A 27,236-nucleotide genomic window follows, 5' to 3' on the forward strand; every position below is an offset into this window, starting at 1 on the left:
ATTTTCATCATTAAAACACCATAATTTGACATAAGTCTGTTGCCTGGAAAATATCCAGTAAAAGCAAAAGTGACATTTATCACACAGTAACTCCTTGTATTTCTGCAATTTCTATTTAAATAACATGATATCAGGGCTTTTTCCAAACTGGCAGCAGAAAAGAAGCATCAAAAAGTTTAAAAGGTCCATCAAACAGACCTAGTAATTCACAGTCATGTAATATATTTAGATAGAAAAAAAATCTCTAACAAGTTCAGAGCCTTTTCTAATTCTATTCAAAACGTAATCAGACTTGAACATTTCATTATCATTTAGATGTATCAAATGAACTCTACTAGCTATTTTGAGGCTCCAGGGCTTGCCAGGAGCTTCAAGGTACCCATCATCAGCTTGCTCCTTGCAAAAGCAGACCTGCAATGTCTGTTTGGAAGAGACGAGCTGCTCTTAAAAATTCACTACTAAATAAATTTTTTTTGATCATATGCCATTCCCTACATCAACTCCTGAATAAGGAGAGTGAAGTCTCAAAGCAACACCTGCCCACACAGTGCTTACAGGGGTAGATTTGCATACATTCTGCACACTCAGTTCAATCACAGAGCACCTGCAGAAAGGCTGGAAATGCTCAGTGATACAAGATCCTGCATGCTGGCCTCTTCTCCCAAGTGACAGGGGACAGGACAAGAGGGAATGGCCTCAAGCTCCGCCAGGGGAGGTTTAGGCTGGACATTAGGAAAAAATTCTTCACAGAAAGGGTCATTGGGCACTGGAACAGGCTGCCCAGGGAGGAGGTTGTGTCACCTTCCCTGGAGGTGTTTAAGGCACGGGTGGACGAGGTGCTAAGGGGCATGGTTTAGTGTTTGATAGGAATGGTTGGACTCGATGATCCAGTGGGTCTCTTCCAACCTGGTGATTCTATGATTCTATGCTGTGCATTCTCTGTACACTACCTACCTGTATATAGGAAGCATTAAAAACAGTGCAGATACTGATCAAGTTTCTATTCTGATCAAGGGTCCCACACAATGGGTTAAGATTACAGATACAAAGAAACACTTAACTGAATTTCGTCTGTAGACAAATAATTGCTTCTATGAAGAACTAGGAGAGTTTTTTCTTGTAGATTTATAGACTTCCATTTACCAGACTATCCTATTGTATCACAGAGATTCCAACACAGTCCTTCCACAGGATTTATTACCACACCTACCTCAGTAAACTCATCAGGATCAGGCCTCTATCTCAGTCACTGTCCATAACCATCCACAGTGTTCAATGAACACAGCCTCCAGCGCAGCTGTGAGATCCTGCCAATGAGCACCCTCCATGAAAATGCCTAGACTATGGTTCAGGAGGTGACTCAAGCAAACAGACAGCACAGATAAAGGCAATCTTTTTGCAGAGGGGAGAAGGTTTATCCATATGCACATGATACTGAGTGTGAACCAAGTTTGTTTTTCAGGGAGCAAGGCCAAAGAATGTAATCAAAAGATAAGGTCTGCAATGATGCTCAAACAGTTCGCATACAGCTCAACTGGATTAGCCTACAGGAAAGTAGTGTCCCACACAGATGAACCTAGTACTGCTCAGTGATCCACACTGCCTTCACCAGCAGGCAAATTCCCTTCTCAGCCTAATAGTTTAAAGGTTTAATCCATCATGAAAAAAAACTGTTCAATCATAGGCAGAAATTGAGCTCAAATTCAGTCTTTCGCTTGCACTTCTGTACTTGAATATTATAGTTTTAACTGTAGAAACATATGGATCATTAAATTATGTCTTGATACTTCGCCAATACCAGGAGAATGAGTTATGGTTGGGCTGTCAAACTCCAATTTCAGATGCATCTCTGAAAACACTCTGAGGTTTTGTGAGCTTAAATAGATTCATCAGTCATGCTTTTCATGCAGAGCTTGTAACCTACTTTATTTTTCCCTGGGATGCATCAAAAACAAGGCAATAAGATAAATATCTCAGGTGGATGTGCAACTGATAGACAAGAAAAGCAATCAAATATAAAATAATTGGACAAGCTCACAATTTAAAGTCAAATTCACCAGAAAATTACCAAATTTGGCTAAGCATGAAATATTAATTATTTATAGTTGTTAATTTCCTTCAAAAATGCAAATATTTCATACTTTAAGATACTTCTGCTTGGACAAAATAAAATCTTCTTTGAAAACATCTAATTGGTGAAAGCAGTGTGGACAGGTGCTCAGGGACATGGTTTAGTGGCAGATAGGAATGGTTGGACTCGATGGTCCAAAAGGTCTTTTCCAACCTGGTGATTCTATGATTCTTTAACTTCTCCTCTGAGACCTTCATGAGAGTGGCCAGTAGAAGTTGCCAAAGCATTAAACAAAAAACCCTTTTATAATAAAATCCACTGGTAAGAGGACCCATTTTTGTCTTCTAGTTCCTTTAAATATACAGGTCATGTCCTGCCACCCAACCAGTCAATGAGCCAACACTGTGGGAAATAAAGTGATTTTTTAAATTCTGCTTCTTTATTCAAGATTTTAATTAAGTAAACCAATTTCCCAAAAGAAAAGCAAACAATCTTCTTGCCTATCCGTGGCAACCGTACAAAAATTCAGGGATCAACATCCCGTCACAACTGGATATATTCCATATGTGGAATGCCACCTGAGCTCACACTTTAAGAAGCTACAAATTAGGATGGCTGGCTTCATGTTTTTGGGGCAGGCAGATACTTATTAGCTGTAAAAATGGAAGAAATCAACCCTCCATTGTTCAGCTAATTTTGGCACATAACACAAACAGAGCTAGACAATTATTCCCAAAGGAAAAAGAAAACAAAGCACACAATCCTTGGATAAAAATAGTCCAACTATAAAATAACTGTCAGACTCTTGAAAATTTGACTTCAAAGTAAAATCGCGAGTTGGTGGGTGTTTAATACACTGCACACTTGCAGACAATTTCACTACTCTGCCCTCAGCAGCCAAAGGCACCTTTCTAAATTGGTTTACTCCGCGAACATAGAACACAAAATCTGACAAGGGCTCGAAACTGAAAGGCACGCAACAACAGGGTGACTATGCTCAGATGTGATCAGATCTGATATAAGCGGGCAGGATAGCCTGAGTAAAAGATGCTTAGTACAGTCATTAGGTTTAACTTTTCCATGTTCAGCTTTTGCTGCTGCTTAGCTTTCAAAAGCAAAATCCAAGATGGATGTAAAACACCGCCACATCAGAATAATGTATTACAGTTAAAGTAAGTATAAATATGACCAAAAAAAGGTCTACATACATTGATTTTATCACTTAGACAGGACTGCAGCAACAAGGCACAACATACAACTTTAAAAATGGAGACAAGGGTCACAGAAACATAACATGATATTAAAAATACCCAAAATACAAATCGCTATCTGTCACAATGATGAGGTAGAAAATTACTCCTTGCCTTTGAGTCATTTTCTTATTTACTTAGATGATCCATATCCATGACAGTAATGAGCTTGTCCTCACTTGTATTTATTAATCTTACTGCCATGTCAGGCATAGCAAGCAGTAAATCATAACAAAACAACTTAACCAAGCTGTACAATATTTTGGACAAGTATTCTACACAACTACAAGAATTCTACACAACTTGGCAGCCTTTTAAAAGCAAGAAATGGAATCATCAAACACACACAGCCTCAGGAGACAGGTAGATGAATATAAAAAGAACAAATGGGTTTGCTCTTAAAAATAATATGATGACCAAAATTATAACTTACTGCTATGATCTGGGAAAACAAATTAGAACTCTTACTGTTGTGAGAGTATTTTCTCCTGGGAGTTAAAAAAATAAAAAAACAAACACTGAGGTAACAACTGGATTCTAAATTAAATCTAAATAAAGCCTATTTAAGAGGTGCTTAAGGGTAATTAATAATGTCATTAAATGAGAAATAATATAATATATTGAGTAAATACTGGATAGAAAGGAAATTGGTAAAACACCTGGAAAGTTGAGAGAAAAGGAGGGGTCAATTATCATCAGGGCCTGTAATAGCAGTATCTGAAGTTAGATAGCTGTATAACAGAAGTAAGTGTAAGTGTTTTCTGGGTAATCAATAGATAGAAATAGGCACGTTTAGTCACCAATTTACAGAACATAGTGGGAGGAAACTTCTACTCCGCAACTATAGAGGAAGCCTAAACACATAGCTTAGCCTAGATGCCTAAAATAGATGAAAACTTTAATTCTAAGAGTAATGAGTTGAGTGAACTGAACTAAAAAATGAAAGCTGAAGAGGCAACAGTGAATTATGCCTTTCTAGCATCTTAGGAGATTCCAAAGAAAAGTATTTCTGAAATGAAAGCTACAAATGATGATAGCAATAATAAACTGAGAAATGTCTACACCTGTAAGTTTGCTTCTTGTGACAAATTACTCTACATAAGAAGCAGAGTTTTCATCATTTCTCTGAACTCATTTCAAGTTTAAAAGGTAAGTGGGTCTTTAAAAAAAAGTTACAGATCACCAATCATGAACAGCTGAATCAACACAAAATGCCCTCAGCTTGCCTGTCTTGATCTTCTTATGCCCATCCCTTACTTCAGGTACATCAGCCTCTGGCTGATTTTCTGGTATGTTCCAAATGGGAGGTGAGAAAATGACCACTTAAATTTCTGCCTTCAAAAAATACTTTGCTCTTCTAGGAATCAAGCACATGGTTCCAGCACACAGCAATTACGTCTAAAATATCTCAGAGTTCCCTCAGCAAGAATGTGAAAAGACACCCATTGTTATCCATTTTCCTTTGATTCAATTCTAAATGCAACTTTCAAAAACAAATCTAAGCATTCAAAGACCAGAAAGTAAGTTGACCTAACTATAGCAATCTACAGCAACCCCAAGAGCAACATTTCCAAATTTCCTCCCTCTGTTTCCTCAAACTTTGTTTTGATAACTACCAGCAGCCCTAGTTCCAGATCTACCACAATACGAAATGAACACTTGGACACACCCCACAACACATAGCACTGAACTACGTAAATTCCTGTTCAACCAGAGACTTAGCAGTAGATCAGCAAGCACAATACACAAGTCCTGGGATACTTCAGAATCACCTCCATTAAAAGCTGCACACCCATCACAGAGTTTCAGCAAGGCCAAGCTTGTTTTGCGCAACATAATGCAAATATCTTAACTCAGTCCATCATCCACTCGATTTACCCTATCACCTTCCATCCTTGACTCTAACTGGCAGCTGAGATTTTGCAATCAATGTACAAGAGCCTGGCTTGACTTTCAGCTATTGCTGTTGTGTGGCTGACACATTCTCTACTGTAAAGTGCGTAAGTATTTGCTGCACTTCTTCACAATCATCACTAGATAAGAGCGTGGAAAGTTGGCAGAGTGAACTAGCATTCTTGTAGTTCCTTTCATTGCACCACACTCAAAAAGATGAACACCCAGGAAAATGAACAGTGAGTGAAGTTCAATGGACATGACCTTTCTCATTTCTAAGTCTGCATAGAGCTCTGTGTTAAAAACTCACTCCTACTTTTCCTACTAAGCAACTATATTGTAAGCACTCATGATCATATGCTATGGAAAAAAAACAATTATCAATCTTACCATAAATTAAAACTTAAGATCCACTCAGCCTCTTATTACTAAGGCTCAGCTCTATAGGAAAAAATTAGCATGCACAAAACAACTTGTTTTGTAGTCATGTTAACTATTTAACCAACTTTTTTCCCACCCAATTCAGAAATACATCTGAAGAAAATAAAAACCAATACATAATTATAGCCGAAAAAAACCCACAACAATTTTGAAAGTGAGTGAACATCTGTCCAGCTAAATATTTGCTAAATAATAGATCAATGCAAACACCAAGGTTTTCCTCAGCCATTTAACTTCTTGCACTGAATTCTTAACGTAAAGAACATCATCGAGCATTGTTTTACTGTTTTAGAAGAGCAGAAATGTCACTTTGAATTTCTGCCTCCACAATTCCACAATGATATTGCTTGAGTTCTTTTTAAAGTTATTTAAAAGTAGATAGGTGTCTTCATTAAGTGTTTTATTCAAATCCACTTCCCACAGTATATACACTTGCTTCTATATTTATCAGTTTCATGTCTTTTTCTTCACAGGAAATTGATTGTACTTGTCATCTCATGCATCAGAAAGCTATAAAGAAAGTAAACTAACACTTCAGAGATCTTGGATCAATTTCCTACACTGTTCAGGGAACTCAGTTATGATGCGATACATCAATAATTTTATTGCGTATGTAATTTTAAGCCTGTCAGAAACTTCACTGGCAACAATGGAATAACTCAGTTGTGCATTCTTTCTGTTTTGGGACCTAAGCCAATCTGTATATAGGTCACTCAAAACTGTAAGTATCCAGTCCCGAGACTACCTTTATCTATTTGGACTATAAACTCTTTCAGGCCCAAGCATTCTCCTTTGCAGTACTAAAAATAGCACGCCACTGTTTGCCTAACAGTAATATCAAATAAATAAGTAATAATCTATTGAAACACCATTGTTGTACTACTCCTGAATTAATCTTTAAGCGTTCTTAGCTTCCATGTTCTAATTACATAGGCAATGCTATTTTTCCTTTGCTGTTTTCACCTATCACAACAACAAGAAAACGCATGAACAGGAGTCAAAATACTACTTAGACAGTTGACAATGTCCACATCAAATATCAAATATGTTCTAGATATTTAACATACGCTTTTCCAAATAAGCGATGTAATACATGAATGTTTCTTTATCACATGCAAAAATGTGGCTTGTTGTTCTTATAACTGGCATGTTACATTTTGCTTTGTTTTCCTCACAATTTAAGCCTGTCTATCCTAAATTAATCATCAGTCATGTCCTCTGGAGTCTCTCGCACACTGAAAAACATATCCATCAATACCAACTGCATGAAATACGATTAAGAGGCTCATTACATGATTCTTCTGAAAAAGTTCTATATAAATTCCCAGAGAAAATGTCATTTAACATCAATCACTGATAACTGAGCCTGCAGTAATTCATCTGCTCAATGAAATCTACCTAAATACTGGTTTTTAAATACTTTCCATGCAACTAAAATGAATCCTGTGAAATGAAAAGGTCAGCCATCATTCATAGTTCAATACATTCATAGTTCTATACATTCAATGTGTAGAAATAAAAGGAAAACTGAGTAGCTAAGTATCCAATTTTATGCACATATGTACTAGTCTCACATATTACTGTTAGCAAAGAAAATTCCACTAACCCTTTGGTGTTACTTGTAGTATCTCACCGTGTAAGACAGTGTTACATGAGTATACAGTCCCTAAGAGCTTACTAAATCAATGATATATGCAATCTACTTGTTACGTTGCACTGTTAATACAAAAAGATACCACTTTCTTAGTATCTTTAATTCAATTTTCATTACTTATTTAAAGGAGCTGCCCTATTGTTTAGAGCATCAAAAGATGTGATATTTTTTCCTGTTTGTATAGTTCACATTAGAGGGGGAGTAAGCTGGTAAGAACACAGTCATTTTCTTGGTTGTAATAGGGCACAGGGTCTTCACTCCTAGTCAAAATAAACAACAATATAAGCATTTGTTGCTAACAAGTTACATTGTTGGCTGAATCTGCATTAAACCTAATTCATGTTTTGATTGTCAGAGTTTAATACTCAGGGTAATGTGTCTTCCGCAAATTTCTGCTTAGATGCACAAACATAATTCAAGACACAAGGAAAAAGGACAGATTGTAGCACACTGCTCCTAATGAGCTGCTGCATTATTAAAAAGACCTATATTAAAAAGTAGCATAAGTCATGCTGTAGAAATGAAATAATTCTACAATTTTCGTGTGCAACCCTACGTAAGAATAAAAAAAGTGAACTACTACAGTAGCTGTAGTAGCCTTATTAGTTCCAATACTTCAAAATAAATGAGCCATCATAGGTGGTCCTGAATAACAAAATTATTGTTTTCATTGTAGCAGAAGCAAGAAAACTGAATTGCAAGGGCAGTGGATAAATCTGAAGTAATGTACAATCTGTCCTAACAACAGTCACTTTTAAGCAGGCCTGCCTTATGGAATATACAGAGAGCAGCACAACTAAAACCAGATTTTTTTTCCCAGCATCTCCAGTCAAGCATAGAAACGTATGAGTCACATTTGCAGATTTTGGCTTAAATTGGTTTAATGCTTCCCAGTGAATGCATAAGCCTATTGTTCATGTCCTTTGATGATTTTAACAAGTGATATCAAAAGCAAGCCCAAAATAAAACTGGAATAAAAGTCAGTTAGCTCTTGAACTAGCATTTTTAACTATCATAATACATTTAATTCAGGGAGGCAAAGCTTCTTGTGATTTCTTTTTGCAGGAAAAAACATGATCAAAACTTTGACACCTTTAAGGTGCTTATGTTTAAAAGCATACTTCAGACAGTTCCATCAAGACAAGTTTCCCACCTCAATGAATATGGGCCATAATTAAACAGTTGTACAGCAAGGCTTAATCGAAACGAACTGGAGTAACATAATCTTAGTTATAATTAGCTTCTTAAGAACTTATTTATAATATGATATAACTGTCATTAGACACTGACATCCAAATGTTCCAACCGATTGTAAACTATGATAATTATATTCTATTCTGCTGCAAAAGCACTCTTGTTACATGAGAAGTCTTACGTTTAAATTTAAATGGTTCATTTAATGGAATTTTGTACTAGATACCTTTCATACCTGGGTTTGAACTAGATGCTCTTCACATCTTTTAAAACAATCCTATTTTCCATTATGGTTATAAATCCTGCTTTCCATTAAGATTATAGCATAATTTTGCTAAAGAAGTATTCTTAATTCCCACTAATGTATTTATTAGATTATTTGATACAAAGGTAAAATAATACAACTAGCTCATTGACTGCTTTTCTTTGGTTTTCCACAGGCTTTTACTGATAAAATCTACAAAAGTAATTAGACACTGCCAATCTGCTAAATAAAAGAAGAATTATTTGACTAACCAAACTTGTGCTACTGCAGTCATTTGTCACAGTGTCTTTCATCATCAGCTGAGCTCTGCCTTTCATCAGCTATCTCCTCTGGAACAAATGCCTCTATTAAATCACATCTTAATTTTATTTTTAGTAGTCTACATTTGACTGTGCTCATTTATCATTTGGCTCTTCCTTCACCTCCAACAAACAACCCCCCACCAAGTTAAGAGGCCACGATGACGTCAATTTAATTATCCCCATAAATTCTACAGCCTTGTCACCTACTCTTTCTGGGTTGAAATCTAACTCTTGCAGTGTGCTACATATGAGAGCTTCTGAAAATGCAGACGGACATTCTCTAAGGTGGCCTAATATTCAGTAATTTTGATTTCAAAAAGGCTTTTATGTACATTTATTGCCTACTTCTATAGCTGGTGCTCTACAACCTTGGAAGGCCAGGCTCTTACTTCATCTACAGCTAAGAATGTTCCACACGTCTAAGGAGGTTGGAATCAGTAATTTGATCTTTGCACAGTTACACACACAAACATAAAATTGTTTTTATACATATAAAAGTAAAAGCTGTAGCCTACTGGCAAAAAGGATGTTATGCTTGTCTCTACCCAGTACTCTTCCACAAAATGGATTCACAAAAAGCTTTTGAGAAAGGCCTTCAAAGGTCTTGAAAGAAAATTAGGCAATGGAGAAAGAAGAAGATATTTTTGCCTGAATAAGTGACCGAAGACATTTAACAATGAGCAAGGAAAGAGCAGGCCACTTTTCTCAGGGCATGATGATTTCAGAGGAACATCTCAGTTTGGTCTGTTTAGCATATCCAGAGAAGATCTAGACAAGGTTGACAGCGGCGCAGCTAGGAAGTCTGTTGAGACAAAGCTATTAAGGTAGTAAGGATGTGGACAAAATGTCATAAACTGTAGATAGATCATATGAAATAAACGTCTGGTTTATAAAATGGCAGCTATGAAATTAGCATAAGAGTTTCACAAAAAAGTCATCCCAGTGCACACTAAAAAGTTACGAAAATTTTTTAAAAAGTAACCAAAGCTTAGAAATTGTTAGACGAGAGAGAACAAAGCAGAAATCAACCCTATGCCCATGTAGGAACCCATTCTTTGCTGGCTGCTGCATGCATTTCTCTTACCTTCACCTTACAAAAAGCACATTACACCTGGGAAAGCTTCAAAGAAAGGCAAAAAGCATCACCAAGAGTACGGAACACCTTGTATTTGACTAGCATCCAAATAAATCAGAAATCTCCAACTGGGAAAAGAGATGACTGAGTACCATGAAAAGAATACCTAGGAACCAATGCTTCATTGTCTTTTCCAATAGAAGAACTAGAAAGAATCAAATGAAACTGATGGAAAACAGATTCAGAATAAACAAAAAGTAGTTCTTCACACAACAGGCAGCAGGTCACCTTGTCAGAGAATACAGTGGATGAGAAAACTTACACGGGGCTCAATGGGAAAGAGGATAAAAGCTTGGATGAGAGACCTACTTAGGGTTGCTGAATAGGCGAGAATCACATCCTGCTCAGGAAATGCCCCAAGTTGAAAACAGCTCGGAAGTTTTCAGGGACACACCACATACACTTATCCCGGGACTACTCTTTTTTCTCCAAGCATCACAAACAGCTTCTTGCTAAAGCAACTAGCCAATAATCCAACACAGTATGGCCATTTTCACTTTTTCACTCAATGTTGTTACAGCATCTCCCTCCTTTGAGGCCCTACTTATTAAGTAGTAGACTGAATGGCAGTTCAATTCATTTGTCACTTGCACATTAGGTCATCCAGTAAGAGTGGATTGGGACATAGAGAGGCTTTAGATGTCTAAGCTTGAACACAGGTTGACTTAGGCAGATTAACTCATGCTAAAGATAAGAAACCAGCAGCATTTTACAAAGCTGTTCAGGACAGTCAAACGTAGAGGTTCCACTGCTTAAATCCAGCCTTTTACTACAGGAAAGCCTAAAGTGATGTGTCAACTAGCCAATATCACATTTCAGTCTACTAAAATGAAGTTGTTAACAGGGTGTTAAAAAACTCCCATTCTTGACAATGAAGCAATTGAAGAATTTGTTTAAATAAAGGTATTTCCTCTAAAACTTCCAACTAGCACGATGTGCAACACAGGGGAAAAGTACGTGCATTGTGATGGGCTTCTCCTTATACAAATGAAGAATGCAAGAAACCCGGAGGGAACTTCCCAAAGAAAAACAGCTATTTCTGTAGGATTAAAACATCCGAACGTCAGCTATATGTACAAGTGCAAGACATGGACCCTGTTTGTAGCTCTTCAGCAGTCTTACCTCTTTCTTTGGATACTTCTCATGTTATTGAAATGGTATGTGGGTCCTATTCAATGAAGCTAAAAGTGACGTGTTGCCCAAATAATTCACTCAGATGGCTGGAGCAGAAGGTGTTTTCATTTTCATTACACCAACAGAACAATAGCTTTAATTTCTCTTGAGGTTGTGTAGGAAGATACTGATGGAGATTGCAAAATATAGAAGAGTGTCCATTGCAACCAACAATGCTCTAAACCATAGGACTTCTTCACCAGACTATAGGCACTGAGATGAAAACAGATACAAAACACTTCTCTGCCACAGGCTTCTCCCAATAAATTGGCTTTCCATGGCCAGGCACCCAGCAACACCAAAACTGCAGCTGAGCCCAGCCCAGCTTCAGAACCCTCGGTATAGAAGCCCTGCAAAATTGACCTGAGGATGAAGCAAACAAAAAAGACAGCAAAGACACTGGGCAATAGCAGCAATGTGGCTACAATGACTCCTTTCTCTCCTGCTTTTAAAGTGAGAATTGGATAGTAAGTAAGCACCATATGTTGTGCTAATTTAATTAGAGACAGTGACCAGCAGACCCTTATCAACAATCTGACTAACTGCAGAGCTGATTCTGCCATACTTACTCATGGTGCACTTACTTACCATACAGGGACTTCAAAAAAACAAAGAAACAAAAAAATCATCAAGAAGATAACTCTAATAAGACATCATATTGTCTATTATTCAGCAGTGGCAGAATTGCAATTAACTCATTTACATACTATGAGAACTGCAACAGAAATATATTTACTCTGACAGCACAACACCTGCTGGGAATTTGAAAACAGAATTCAGAAGAGAGAAGAATCCTGTAAATGTTTTTGATAGCACCCACATTGCTGAGCTGTGGGAATTCTGTCTGCAGCAAAGGAAAATTACTTCAGAGCCTCACAGAACAAAAAAAGCTTTAATTGCAATAATAAGGATGAACAAAGTAAAATAACCCAGATATACTCCTTTACTTTGTCTACTTTGAAAGAATATTATTTAGAAAGCTTAAAAATATTTGCAAACTATTTTTGTATATTCTGCAGTAGTAAAAACTGGTTTGTCGAGACAAATATTGGAAAGGCTTTTGCGCGACAAGCCACTTCACAACTGCCCACGCTACACTATTTCCAACAACCTGATTAAACTTAAGTAAAACTATCAACACTGCGAAACCAAACCATATTTTAAGAAGTGAAAGAACGTGCTGTTTTCTTGACTATCAACTGTAACTGGACTACTGAATTAGTAACAAAACTGTAATTTGTATTTAAAACTTTATATTATGCTAGGAGGACAATATACATAAAAGAACCTTTTCCAGGTCTTCTTTTGTTTTAGACAAGTTTTTTCTTCAACAAGAAGCAAGTAATACCAAGTTCTCTTTTCTCAGGAGATGGTGTATAAATAACAGATTCACAACAATAGACATTACTATGAATCTTCAAATATCTTCTGCATTGTTGGTGTCACTCAGAACTAGGTGTATTGGGCCACATTTGGCTGATTTCACACGCAGAAGAATTAAAATATAGCACGAAAGAGTTAGACATTATGCTGAAATATTCCTTAGTTTTCTTATAACATCACTGTATGGTAACGAACATTACAAGGTCAAGCCTGGAACCACTATTAAGACTATATTCACTCCCGAGTTTGCAGCCAGTATTCTTATATACAAAGAATGCATTAAAAAAAACCCAAGAAAGACTAAAACAAGGGTTAAGTGGAGGGAGAAAGAAGAATAGTTTTATCTCACTACTAAGCATATCTAAAAGAGACATCTTTATCAAAGTTCTTAGGCAGGAAAACTGCTGGTTTGACAGCAAATAAGAATACTACATCCTGTTCTAAAGTTTTGAAGGGCAATTGGGAACTGCTTCTGAGTTAGGGTGTTGACAATGGAGAATCACATAGGACAATATGTATTAGTATGCCAAAGACAAAAAATGAATTGGTCAAGAGTCTAGAGGTTTTTCAGTGTGATGGGTGTGGATGCCAGGTGCCCACTAAACCCAGTTGCTCAGAACTCAGCAAAACCAAAATACATTCCAAACACTGATCTCCATTTGTGGATTCCCCTTACAATAGCTTATATACAAGAAGGAGGTACAATTGAACAACAGAGCCAACCAGTTTCATCAACTGAAATAGAATCTATTGTTCAGTTGCCTTTTCTTCTTTTTGTTATCTTGTTCACAAAGATTGTTCTAAACTTAGAGCTTCATTTCTTTAATTCAATTAAACTCATTAAAACACTGCTTTTAGGTGCAAGTTGCAGGTAGACAACAGGCATATGGGATTTCACTCCAAGCTACCTGCTAGTTAATTATTATTACAAGCAGGTAATATCCTTATGAAGCGTATACTTTCAGTGATTCGAGCTAAAGAACTTGCAGTAATTATTGAAAAAAGGCATATACAACATTTTAAAAAAGCAATGATTCTATGAATATGCTTGGGAGAAATGAAAAAGAAAAAAAAAAGCATTAGTTTAGAAATAATGTTAAACGATATAGTCAATCTATGTGATTGAGATCTACCAAAGCTGTACTAGGCAATTAATACAGATTCAATAGTTTCACTTCTCAAATATGTGTATTTCCAACTGATAAAATGAAATTAAAATGATCCCAGGAAAATTTTAGAGGAAATATTTCTCAAGCTACACAGGAAGCTAAAAGTGAGGGTGAGACCTTCCTTGGGCCCAAAAGTCTCAGTAATGACTAGATGTTAATAGAACAGCAGAGTTTTTAAAAGTTATCTGGAAAGAAAATTTCTAAGTGGCATCATTCCCAGGCTACAATAGGAAGGATAATACTTTTGCTTTGGTACATGCACATCAATGGTAAAATACTGGAAAAACAAAAATCACATTATACAACAAAAGCAGCAGGTAATTCTGATTTCTCAGAACTACCTCCTTAGACCTATCCCTAAGATGTGTTAGGGAGAGCCTTCTCCTCCTTATTATTCATGTAACAAGACCCTGACAGCTATTTGCAACATACAGTCTTCCATATCTCAGGGATTTACTGTTTAAGAATCAATCATGGAAAAAGTACAAAGTCTGTATGAAAAATTGATATCTATTAGTTAATTTCAGAGAATTGAATATACTCCTTGTGGACAAAAGTTAGAATTTTATTAGAAATTTAGAATAATATTAGAAATATTATTGACTTCAGAAAATCTATTCTAGTTAATTGATATAATTTTGTTCACACAGATTATATGGAAAATCTGCATCTTTTTGAGAAAGATCAAAGTCCTGTGACTATGAACCCACTCAAACGGAAAAAAAGGAAGAAGAAAGGAGTTGCTCTGACTGGAAAACCAATGCATTTTGTAGAAGAAAATCTTGAGGTTACATAATCACCTGCCAACACTGTAAATGCCTACTAATGAAGTCATGCAGTAACATTTCATTTTGCTCCCAGAGGGAAAAAGAGAAAAAGAATCTTCTAATTGGAAATCGCTTTGCTTGCTGGAGCTACATACTCACTAACTCAAAGGCCTTGTCTCACTGCAATAGACTGAGACAAACAGCAAATTACAGCATGTCATACAGAAAAGCTTGCCTAAAATGCTGCTTATTGCTTTGAAAAGAATTCATAAAAATACATGGTTTTGCTACTCTGTATATGAGTAGCTGATTACTGTATTCCTTAGCTTATTTTAAAGGAAGGGGTCCTTCAGGAGATACTGAACACACAAATTGAAAATCCTAAATTTCAAGTGTCTAATCTTGCAATTTAAGTCTGTATTTTTAATTCAGTCTTTCTATGGTATTTCCTAGGGGATTTTTTTCTCATAAAGAAAAACATGACATATTGGTGTACCAACGTAACAACCTCCAAAATCAGGTACTGTGCTTAGGATTTGAATTTCACTAACTATACCTTCATAATGAAAAAGGGACAGCAGCCTGTTACCCTAGAAGGTCGGCTCTTAGTATTTTGCTGAGGGTCAGGTCTCTGGCTTGTCTTAGAAAAGCAAATGAAGATTTTACTCCAAACTACAGCCTCAAAAAAAACCATAAAGGTTTGACCTCTTCCACTTTTCCACATGCAGTGGTTCCCTCTAGCCTGTAACATGACACACATTTAGTTACCTTTCTAAAGTGTTAACAAGTTTTTCTTTGCAGTGAAAGAAATAAATAAGTGGGAATTTGAAAAAAAATGTGCCGCTCAGCTGACTTGTTACTCTTGTCAAGAAAACACTGCAGTTGCAGAAGTAGCTCCATCTAAATCAAAGTAGACACAGAACAAACAGAAAACCATAAAAGGGCTCTGTGGAAAGCAAATATCCAGTCTCTGGAACAGGCTGTTTTCACAGGAGTGGCATAAAAGAGAAAACAAAACAAAAAAAATCATGCTGATTCATTCTGATAGAGCCCAGTGTAGAACCGAACGTATTTCTTGAATAATCTGTGACATCTTTAAAACTGGATGACAACCTCTCTAGATAGTGCTGAAGGTTGGCTGGTATATTAATCAAATCTATGAACCACAGAAACCAGAAGCTACAGTAGGCAAGCTCTTTGTGTCACTCTGATGTATAGTGTTGTCATCTGGGTTTTACCCAAGGCATCTTCAACATCTGATGTTCCCAGAATCCCATCCACTGTGGTCCTGCACTTACACTGGAAAAAAAAAATCTCACAAAAATTCATGAAAGGTAAGTTTCCCATGGCAATGACTTCTTCAGGGTTAGAAAATCTGCAAGGCTCTTCCAAGAATTCACCCAAGAAAATCCAGGAAAAACTAAAGCTAGAAATCATCTTATGTAACACAAACAGCTGAATTTGAAGCGTGTGAGTCTAATCTTTATGACCAGCGGAGAGAGATCTGGCACTTCCAGATGGTGTTTCATTTCATTGTAAATAAATCTTCTATCCTCTTTTATCATGCTCTGGAAATGCCCGTTTCTCTTCACTGACTCTGAACAAAGCTTGGCGTCATTCTCCTAAGTCTTAGAAAATGACTCAAATTAGGCAAAATCCCCCCCTAAATATAAAAACATTAATAATCTCAGTTGAAATACAAAACATTTCTACTTTTTAATCAACTCTTGCTTTTTCTGAATCACTAGACTCAGGAACACAGTACACAGTGACTTTTTAACCAAAATCCCTCTCTGTGCACTGGAGTAAAAGGAGGGGCAAAGGAAAAAAGTGATAAGCAATCTGTGTTACAGCAGGCCAGGGCACCATGACAAAATAACATTAACAGCTATGGCAGGACAAAGTCTCCAGGAGCAGAACACGTAAGCATGCAGACAAGCTCAAAAAATGAGGAATAAATTGGCTCAACATCATCATAGTGAAAGTAACATCGACATTAGCAGTATTCCTTAAATTCACAGACTAAATTCAGTCCCAATTCTAACCAGAAGAGAAAGATTGAGTTCTGCTTAGGTAATTAAGGATACAGCACAGTTGTCACACACTGGATTACTATTGTAACAAAACAAAACAGTCACCAAAAGAAGTTTGTAGCACTAGAATTGCAGTGTAGGTAAAATATTAAATAAACTTACATTGTTAGAGAAAACAGATCTTTAAATTAATTCCAGCTTTAGTCTCTGAATAACGACAGGATGACTAACATGTAAAAACAGCAGTCAACTGAAGAGCTAGACAGCCCAACATTTTGAACAGGTACATTATAACCAATGTTACTAGAACTGATTCCTACAAAGAATGTTTTTCCTATTGGAAAACTGAGTCTTTCAGGTACTCCAATTTTCTGATTTTCCATGCCAAATATCTGAATTAGATTTCCCAGGGAATATTTTAATCTCTACATTTCAGAAACACTTGTTGCTGACAATTATATGGCCTCCTCTTTGAGAGTTACCAGTTACATAAAAATCCACTCTCAAGCTGACGTAAATTGTATTTATTAATATTCAAAATTCCTCTACCCATCCTTCCATGCTCAAATCACAACTGTCTCAAATGTCTAGGTTCTACAAAAATATCTTCCACTGGGGCATAAGATTTATAGAAAGATGTGAACTGCCTATTAATTATCTCTATTGGCAGGTTGGGGAAGGACTAACCATAAATGGTGATAAAGATCCTTAGTTACATTCTTAACATTTCTTTCCTATGACACACACATGGATATTTGAAGTTGTACGCTCTACTGAATATGCAATATTCCTGAATTTTCCATAAGTTGAAATTTAAACCTTGTTCAGTATGATATCTATAAACACTCCTGCCCCCAACCCAGCCTTATTTTTAATGTTGTTGTAAGAAAAGAAAAAAATCTTAAGACTTACTCGGAAGTAGTCACTGCAGGCTGCTAGGACTGCTTTATGTGCATGGAATTTCTGCTCTTCAGCAATAAGGGTGATATCGCAGAGTATGCCATCACTTCTTTGTTGATTCAGGGCTGCCAAGACAGCATCGTTATGGGAGCTGGACTGACAAAGCCTCTGACCTGTCAGCATTTCCTGAACGCTGAGAGAGGAAAGGTGAAAGATATTGTCAAAAATATGTAGGAAGCAAGTGGATTCTGTCACAAATATTGAACTTTTTCACAAGAGAAGACTGTTTGATAATTCTTGGAAAGAAAAAAAAACATCATGAACCCTGTCAAGCAAAAATCTTTATATGGTACAGACATCACAAAAACAGCTCACTATAACAAAGATTTATGAAACCTGATTATGTACTTGAATTTAAAAACCTCAACTGTTCTGATTTTCATTTGCTGCACTGGAAGTCAGCTGAACTCATAGAATTAATTCAGAATCATTTTAGAATTAAGTGGGAATAACAGAGGGCCTAAGTCAATGGAGTATCAGAAAACTTTAGATGGCTCAAACCAATGCATTAGCGGAAAGGAGCACGCGTGTATTTATGTAGGTAGGTAACTAGTCCTACAAAAAAGAATGAAAATGTGTGATCTCAGGTGGCCTATTTAAGCCTGCTACTGCATTACTGAAATCGTCTGAAAACATTCAAGGTAATTCATATTTATGAAGCTTTGTGGGTTTTGTTTGTTTGTTTGTTTTTTCTGCATTGGCAGGGGAGGATGCTTGATTGTTTTCAAAGTGCTGACACCTTGCATCACCTCTGATGACCTCCTTGCATGAATATAAGATTTCCGTGTCATCCAGTCTAAGACTGTCTGATCGCAGCTTGCTTTTCTACATCAGGAAGAAGAGACAATGTAACTGTTGATGCTAACAGAAACAAATCAAATAGGTCTGCAAATCCTCTCTGACACACAAAAAAAAGCATTTTATTTGAAATCAGTGAGACCATACCCACTTATAGTACCTGGGAATCTAGGTCTTTATAGAAGGTGAGTTTACAGCGAGTCATTCCTGAGTAAATCAAAGCAAAGGTAGGGGTTTTTTTTATTATTAAAGGGAAAACATGCTATTATTTTTCCACTACAATAATGTAAATCACTCCATAGACAAGCTATGCAGCAGCTGTGTGGCTGCTATATTCTCCTTTACCATCAACACATGCTCTCAGTATTACCTGTCCCACTCCTGTATCTGGGGCATCTGTAAGCTAATGTGGACCTGCCTGGCGGACTGTTTGTTTTAAAATATTAGGTTAGATTAGAAAGACAAGAACTAAGACATTAGTTAGGATCGCCAAAGCAGGATTACACATACTAGTGTGAGGTTCTGCAGAGAAGCATCTAGGTTAATAAATCCTGCTAAGTGTTCTGCCTGCAAGTGCTCCTAGAAACTAATTAAATTATAAATATCTAATTCTCTGATGAGACAATGGACAATACAAATAAATGAGAAAGGCTACAGTGCCAAGTATATATAGATGATTAAGACTCTATAAGAGGGGAAGAGACAGAATGGGTGATTTTGGAAGGCAGGAAGATTATTTTGGAGAGAATGCTTTAACACCATTTCAAAGAACTGGAAGAGTAATCTATGCCCTGAATGGTGGAACACTACAAACAGCAAAAATGACCATCAGCCACCAATTCAATTGCATGAATGTAAAATACAAGTTGCTTCCACAATCAAAATTTCCAAGTATAGACAAAGGGATAAAGAAGATAACACATGAAGAGACTGTGGGACCCAAATCATTTCCAGGTATGCTTCTCTTTGCTGGAGAGAAGTGGCAACAAGGAAGTAATATTTTGCATATTATGACATGGATATGTATTAAATAACATAAATAACTAATGAACAAAAATATCAATTTCACTTCTCTACTATTTCTCTCTACTATTGACTGATGCTTTGGTAAACATCATCCTAACTGTGAATGACTTCACACATGTGTCCAAGTACTATACCTCAGGCACCGCTCAGATGGCATCTTTCAGTTTTGTTCTTCTAAATATCAAAGCTTATAGTCCTGTAGAGAAAGCAGCGTGCATTGCAGCTAGAAAGAAAGAAAGGAAAGGAACATTAAAATTCAAATCATACAAAGCCTTAGCCTTAACAATCAATACTTCCAGGATGTGTCATTCAAAAGCAACTTTCTTCAATTCTTCTATTGCAGAAAGACATACCACAGAGATTCAGTGAATCAAATTTTATTGGCTAGATTGAGTATAATCTGAAAGCAGCCTTTCCTCTAGTCTTTTCTAGAAACTCACACCCTATCACTTGGAAGTTCCTGCATCTACCGTAATTGAGGCATGTCTCCGTTCTGCAAACTCAGGAACACATTAGCTCAACAGTGGAAGAATGGTGAATACCTTCCTCTAAATTTCCCAATTTAAAGAGTAGGCCAGAAGCATCTGTTGGTGCTTGCTTCCTTACCTGAGTAACAGCTATAAAAATCTTGCATCTCTCACAACATAGTTTCACATGCCCGTCTGAAGTCCAAGAGGTTTGCTATACTCCTAAACTCACGCTTTGACTTTAGTAGCTCCAGTTTTCCCCAGAGCAACACTCTTGACTGACTAAACAGTGCTATGACCACGTACCACTGTCAACCTGGATATAGGTTACCAAGGGAGTTTGTGGGTGCCCCATCCCTGGAGGTTTTTAAGGCCAGGTTGGATGGGGCCTTGGGCAGCCTGACCTAGTGGGATTTCCCCGGCCATGGCAAGGGGATTGGAACCAGATGATCTTTAAGGTCCCTTCCAACCCTAACTATTCTATGTTTCTATGACTCTATAAATGAACCTTCTGGTAAATGCAAACAGTACAGGACATAAAAGCAATATGATCAGATTCATAAGCTCTATATCTTTTTTAGAAAGCTACAATATTAAAGTGACCATATAAATTAATCTATGCTGCTTAATGACTACTAAAAGTTGCTTCTGTAACAAAAAGGATAAAAGATGTTGTAACAGAAAATTACTCAAAGCAATTAAACCATGACAGATCTCATGCTGATCTCTCAATATCCAAAATGACAGAACTTTTGAGTTTCTGTACTGATTTCTACGTTTTGCCCATACAAATGGATGTTTCCTAAATTTTGCCATATGTCCTTTCTCCTCCTAAGTGCCAGCACAGCACATCTTTTTATTTTTAAATCTACGTTGCATACACAAAAATACTGTAATAGTGTGTAAATCATTTAATCAATAATGTACTGATTTTGTTTAGCAATATAGAATTACTTACTGCAGCTCAAAAATTTTAACAATTGCAAATTCTGATGGATCCATCTTCTTTACATAAACTGTCATCTGTACATAAGAAAACTCTCTGCATAAGAACATTTAAGACATACTATTGTATTTCTATTTAACTGCTTTAAGTAATGAAATTGGTTTAAAAGATTAGTTTATAAATTTAAGGATAAGACTTTTAGTTTAAGTGGAAAACTTTAATTCCACCTAAATCCTTTTGTTCTAGTGAAATGCTCCATTATGCTGCAGATTAACAGGAAAAATATAAACAGAAAACACAGAAAACACTCACTAGATCTTTGGTTTGAGACACATGATAAGTTTGCCATACAACATTTTTTGGTATATTATTTTTGAGACATTCACTTTATACAAATCTATGATGACAATAACTAACCACTGATCTTATTATTTTAGAACTAACTTTTATTTTGTTATTGCTTCATTGGTTTGTTCACATCCTAGAAAAGTGCAAAAAGTAAAAATTTACAAACAAAAAACCCTGGTAAAGATCCAGTTATTGTTGAGAGAATACGATAATAATCTGGTAGGGAATGGGGGGAGACCAGTAGTATTCCATGAAAACACAGTATACCTATGAATTTAAAAAATAAGCAATTCAACAGAAACCATACTCTCCATGCAAATTATCCAACTAATATAGCAAGCCAGTGTTTGTTGTGACTGCCTCATGAAATGCCAGTCTTTCTATACATTTTTTTTTGTCTTAGTCTTATGATGCAGGAGAATTTAAAGCAGGTTTCTTCACTCTCTCAGGAAATCTTGGAGCAGTGTGCCACTCTAGTGCATCCATCACATATTGCTAGGCTATGCTGCTTCTCTAATCTAAATTAGCAGCGCAGTTCAAGAATTATTTGTTCAAAGTTTTTTAAAAAACAGTAGTTAACCAAGCAGTCTTCCTTCCCTTTATTTAGTTAATTATAATATTGTTTTGGAAATATTAGACAAAGGAGTTGATTTCCAGAAAGTATTTACTGGCAGAATGCATGTGTCATTCTTAGAAAAAACTCTCATCCATTTAAGTTAGTTCAGTCTTGAGGAACTAACACCACATTCAGAGTTTACACAGAAGGCATCTGAGGCATTGAGAGAATTTCTCATAAATTTGCAAGTTTTTCCTTGTATTACTTAGAAATCAATTGCAGGAAAGCATCTCTGATTAATTCTTGAAACTACATGACAAGAAAATATGGATTAGACTGGGAGAGAGGGGAGGAATAGCCCCTCTTCCCCTAATTTAGTCTAGTTTACCACTGAAAATAACTTGAATGCCATAAAATGCAGCATTTTTTCCCGGAAGCAATAGGCATTTTTTTTCCAGCTCACATATCCAATTTTACAGAGGGACTTAAGCCATAGTCCAGATCATCACAGAACTAATTCTGTCCATAAGCAGGCTTTGTATTTCAGATTTGGTGCCTAAGAGAAATTTCCTCCCTTCTAATCACATCTGCTTTGTCTTGCAAACTAGTAAAAATATAAATTCATAATGGAAGCTACAGTATATTATTGCCTAAAAAAAACGTAGCTTTTCCGCATAATACAAGCTTATATAAAATAAATACCACTTTGGAAGTTTCATCAATAACTTTCACATTTGCTTTACGTAAATAAGAACTGAGTTACAATCAACATCAGTGTTAACTCACTTACAGAACATGATCTAAGCATTATTTTTTTTAATAAGTCAGAAATTATATGATTTGAAAATTCTGATTTTATATGTGTTCTTGCTACAAAAATAAAACAGTGTTTGACAAGAAATGAATTCTCCCTTCTTTACTAAAGCAATTAGAAGTTAGGCAGCAGTAACTGAAGTATCCCCCTCCCCACCAGGCGTTCACTCCTCTCCCATCCCCTAAGCTGCAGACTGCGTTTAGGGGGAAGCAAGGGGTCTGTTGCCTATCTATAAGTTAGAAAACTCCATTTCATTCAGATTACATAATCAGTTTACAGAGAAGGATTCACTTCCATCTGGGCTGGGCTGCTCTTTCTATCCATCTACTGCCCTCTTGGCTGCCTCCACATTTCTAGGTAACTGGTGGGAGTGGGAGAAGTGAGACTGCCCTTCCCAGAAAGCTGGCAAGACTGACAAATTGTAATTGGAGAAATATCAAAGTGAAGCATAGGCAGGTACCACTTCAAAGAGTTCAGCTTAATAGAATATTCAAGAGTTACTGAAAGATGTTTTTGTAGACAGAAGAGATCTTCACAGCCAGTGTCAGAAATCCTTTAAATGACAGGGAAGAAAAATTACACAGCAACAGATGCCTCCCCAACCTCTCCACCAAAAAGGAGTAAAACTGTGAAAGGCTGCAGCACAAAATTTGAGTCAAATATATTTGAAAGAACTCATGAGATCCAAAGATCCATACAGCTATCATACACAAATCTTCACTGCAACCAGACGAGACATTCCTGCTCTTCTGACAGTCCACATTTGGAGTGCGGCTGGAGAGCAGGCTGCCGAGAACCCTTGGTGATGTCTTCAAGTAAAATGAAGCAGCTACTGCTTTGCTCTTCATAACTGCACCTGCTGCTTCAGAGCCGCTCACAGAGCGAGAGAACAACTGACTTGCCTTTCTGGAAAGACATATGTTCTTTATCTCCTAAGAAAGGATGCAGAGAGGAAACCTGGGGACTGTGGAGTTCTTTACGCTAATGCCACTTGAGAAGGCTTTCACTCCATTAGTCATAAACAAGGTTGCTGATCTTCTCTTTACCTATTAAACTTCACAGAATCGCACTGCATTAGTTAATTATTATTCTGCCTAGAAATTCCTCTAGCGTGTGAGAAGTCCTCTAAGTTGTCCTTTGATTTTGTACTTTTATCTGGGAAAGCCATTTATTTATCTATTACCACATTAGCTAGAACAATACTGCCTATCAAAAACCTATTTTAAATAATCAATTTTAACATTCATTCAAACTAGCTAGCCAGACCCTGAGGATTTAAGTAAAGATTTTCATTTCACATATGTAGCTTTTAGTTATCTTCCTAAACAGACAGTAACCATTAAAATCTGTTGATTTGTACAACTTCTCACTCCATTGGATTTTTCTTCTATGAGTGCAGATAATGTATCTTTCCAATTAGCAATATTGCATTTAGTTACACATATTGATATTCTTAATTCTGACTCTTAAAAATCATGTTAGAAAATGGTGAATCAACATTTATTTCATTAAATTTGCAGTGTGCCAAACTGTATCCAGAAATCCACATACACAAAAGATTCATTAAAAAGAATTGAAATACTCAATATATAAAGACTTCAAAAATGATTATGCATTTTCAAGTAGTTATCGTTAATTAGTTAGCTTCCTTCCCTCAAGTCACTCTTTTTCAAAATGCATATTTAAAGTATTGAAAGCATTTTAAAAGTCTTTATTTTAAATGAAAATGCAACTTTTAAAAACTATCAGAAGCACGCTACGCCCATTTCTTTCCAGAATGACTTCATAGCACATCCTGAAGAAGGCTGTAACAGATGCAGAATAAGACCATTAAGATTCACCCATGGCAATTTTCTGTCCTAGTTTAGATCCTTATTTGTAGGAGCTTCTGGTTTTATCTTTAAAGTACTCTGGTTTTAGTAAGTCAGAATAAATCATCTTTACAAGCTGTATTTCACCTTCTCATAGAATAAGAGTCTCTTCAGAAACAAGACTACATGAGCTTACTATTCACAGAAAATAAAGGACAGTGTTATCTTCTATTTTTACCAGAGCTCTGCCAAATTAATTTGTCAAAAGGGAAACACTTTGAAATAGCAAAAAAAAGGAAAAAGTTTGATTGCAGACATGTTCTTCTGAGTATATTAAAACACTTCTGCCACTTCTCTGGGAGACATTACTTTTTCTCCTTTTTGTTAAGATCTTTGACAACTGAAAGATTTTTCTTATTCCACAGAAAAATGTTCAAGAATGTTCCAGCTGTCAGGGACACCAATATTGAGCACAACTGCAGGTTTTCCACCTAATGGAGCACATCAATATAGCAACTTTCAAGAGAAAGTATTCACAGTACCAAAAAAAAAAAACAGAGAGAACCTTAGATTTAATGAAAAATACAATAGCAAGGCAGTAAAAAAACGAAAACCTGCATTTGTTTGGAAAAATAGGAGTTGGTCAAAACAACACAAGAAAGCATTCAGCAAAATAAACAACAAAGGAAAAACACAATAAGAAAAATAAAACACTTACACTCTTCTGATTAGCTACAAATTATTTTCTTGTGCTACTGGAAAGGTCATTGCTATCCTCAGGCCAACAGCTACACTCAGTTAGAGTCATGAGGCTTATTGTCTGTCACTACCAAGTTACCATCTGGCTACTCAAATCATTAAGGTTTGAAACCATAGAAATATAAAATGAAAACACAGGGGTAAAGGATGTATGAGCAGAAGCATAACTTCATGTCTTTATAACCTTTTCATGGCTTTATACCTTCTATGTATCTGAATATATCAGCATTCAGAACACTTTTTTTCTGAACAGGCGCTTAAATTAAATGGTCAGCTATGTAAATTACGCATATTTTGCCTATGCTACCAACAAGCAAGAGGTTGTTGCATTCTACCGATAAAGCCCTATGCAATCATATAACTGAATGCAGTAGCATGATACCCATGAAAGGAAAATGTCTGCAGTTCCACTGGAAACCACATATTTGGAGTTTGATGACTTTCTAGAACACATTTCTTTCTAGGATGTCTGTATACTGTTCGGCATTTTTCATTTGAAAAGAGATCAGGTTTATAAAGGTTATAATAACATACCATCGTGCACTATCAGCTTAGCTTTACAGAACTACTCGCCGTTGCTATCACTTAAGCTATGATACAAATTACCCACCTGGCAAAAGGAAAAGGCAATTCCTTACAGCTGACCCACGTGTCATTGTTAGGGAATGGCGGGGAGAACAATATTACAACTTATTTTCTCATCTTTCTGAAACCCAGGCAACAAATACGCAAAGCACTCTTAAAGTGAAGTATCTAAACCATACATTGCATCCATAGTCATTATAAAAGGACAGGGTGAAGGCTCTTTGGCATTTTAGTTTGAAGGCATATTGCTGCTGGCATGAACCTCACTACTCAGTTTACTTTGACAAAAGCATACTTTCACGATTTTTTTCCTACAGAACTCAAGAAAAGAAAAGACAAGACAAGGTGACTTAAGTAGTTTGTAACTGAACTTTCATGTGGATTTTCATAAATGCTTTAAACCCAAGCATTTTTCTTCTGGGAAATTTGACATCTGTGTTGCAAAGTTTAGAAGGCTTATTTTCATGATGTTAGAATGCTTCATAGTGGGCAGCAACAGAAAATTAACTAGAGATCATAATTATTTCTCCTGATAACTTTAGAAATCAACACTGAAACAGACACACAACAGTGAGGTGTATTCTGGAATGCTATGAACTTCGTCAGGGCCTCATTTGGATAAGCTTTTAATTTTTAGAACAGAATCACAGAATCATTTAGGTTGGAAAAGACCTTTAAGAACATCATGTCCGACCATAAACCTAACACTGCCAAGTCTTCCACTAAACCATGTCCCTAAGTGCCACAGCTACATGTCTTATAAATACCTCAAGAGATGGTAACACAGCCATTTCCCTGGGCAACCTGTTCCAGTGCTTGACAATCCTTTTCGTGAAGTATTATTTCCTAATATCCAGTTTAAACCTCCCCTGGCACAACTTGAAGCCACTTCCTCTCATCCTATTACTTATTACTTGTGAGAAGAGACCAACAACCACTTCACATAAATATCACATAAAACCACATAAAAATACTAAGAAAAGCATAAGTGATTGCTGGGTAGCAGACAGCATTGCATAACTAAGACAACCAGATGAGCAGTGATGTGTCTACATACTACACCATCGTGAGGTCTATTAACTAATGGCATTTATAGTGGCCAAGTATATTTTCAATAAAAGTATTGAAAGCTTAAACATTTCTATAGGACTCACAATAGTCCTTCAACTTTGTCCATGAAATTACATTCAATGAGAAAAAGGCTGCGAGTACCAGAAAACGTGCACCTTCTAAGAATGGCGTTCAGGAGCCACAGGGTGGCAGAACTTTACTTCAAGATAATCTGTACCTCCAGGACAGTGCCCAGACTCTTTCAAGCAGTCTTCCCCTCCCACTCATAGCATAATTACAATAGCTTGAAATACTTGCTCTGTATTCAGTGGATGAAGAGAAGAGAGAAGAGAGAAGAGAGAAGAGAGAAGAGAGAAGAGAGAAGA

General features: G+C 36.5%; 1 protein-coding gene across 6 annotated transcripts in view; it reads right to left on the reverse strand.

Annotated features, from left to right (window-relative positions):
• The window catches only part of KLHL32 (kelch like family member 32), a 97,021-nt gene extending 73,422 nt beyond the window's left edge, over window positions 1–23,599 (reverse strand). For 5 of the 6 annotated variants that reach the window (XR_011336906.1, XM_069851154.1, XM_069851155.1 and 2 more), the window contains exons 1-4: window positions 23,344–23,599; window positions 21,438–21,542; window positions 19,649–19,737; window positions 17,643–17,823 (exon numbers count right to left, since the gene is read on the reverse strand). Coding sequence is in view for 5 of the 6 variants with exons in the window: in XM_069851154.1 (XP_069707255.1) it covers window positions 17,643–17,823; window positions 19,649–19,671 (204 nt within the window). In the remaining variant the exon portion in view is untranslated. The remainder of the gene's footprint in view (window positions 1–17,642; window positions 17,824–19,648; window positions 19,738–21,437; window positions 21,543–23,343) is intronic. The other variant, XM_069851153.1, reaches the window with a different exon arrangement.
• Between the last annotated feature and the right edge of the window lie 3,637 nt (window positions 23,600–27,236).

Source organism: Phaenicophaeus curvirostris, chromosome 2 (assembly GCF_032191515.1).
Source record: "Phaenicophaeus curvirostris isolate KB17595 chromosome 2, BPBGC_Pcur_1.0, whole genome shotgun sequence".
Taxonomy (NCBI): Eukaryota; Metazoa; Chordata; class Aves; order Cuculiformes; family Cuculidae; genus Phaenicophaeus; species Phaenicophaeus curvirostris.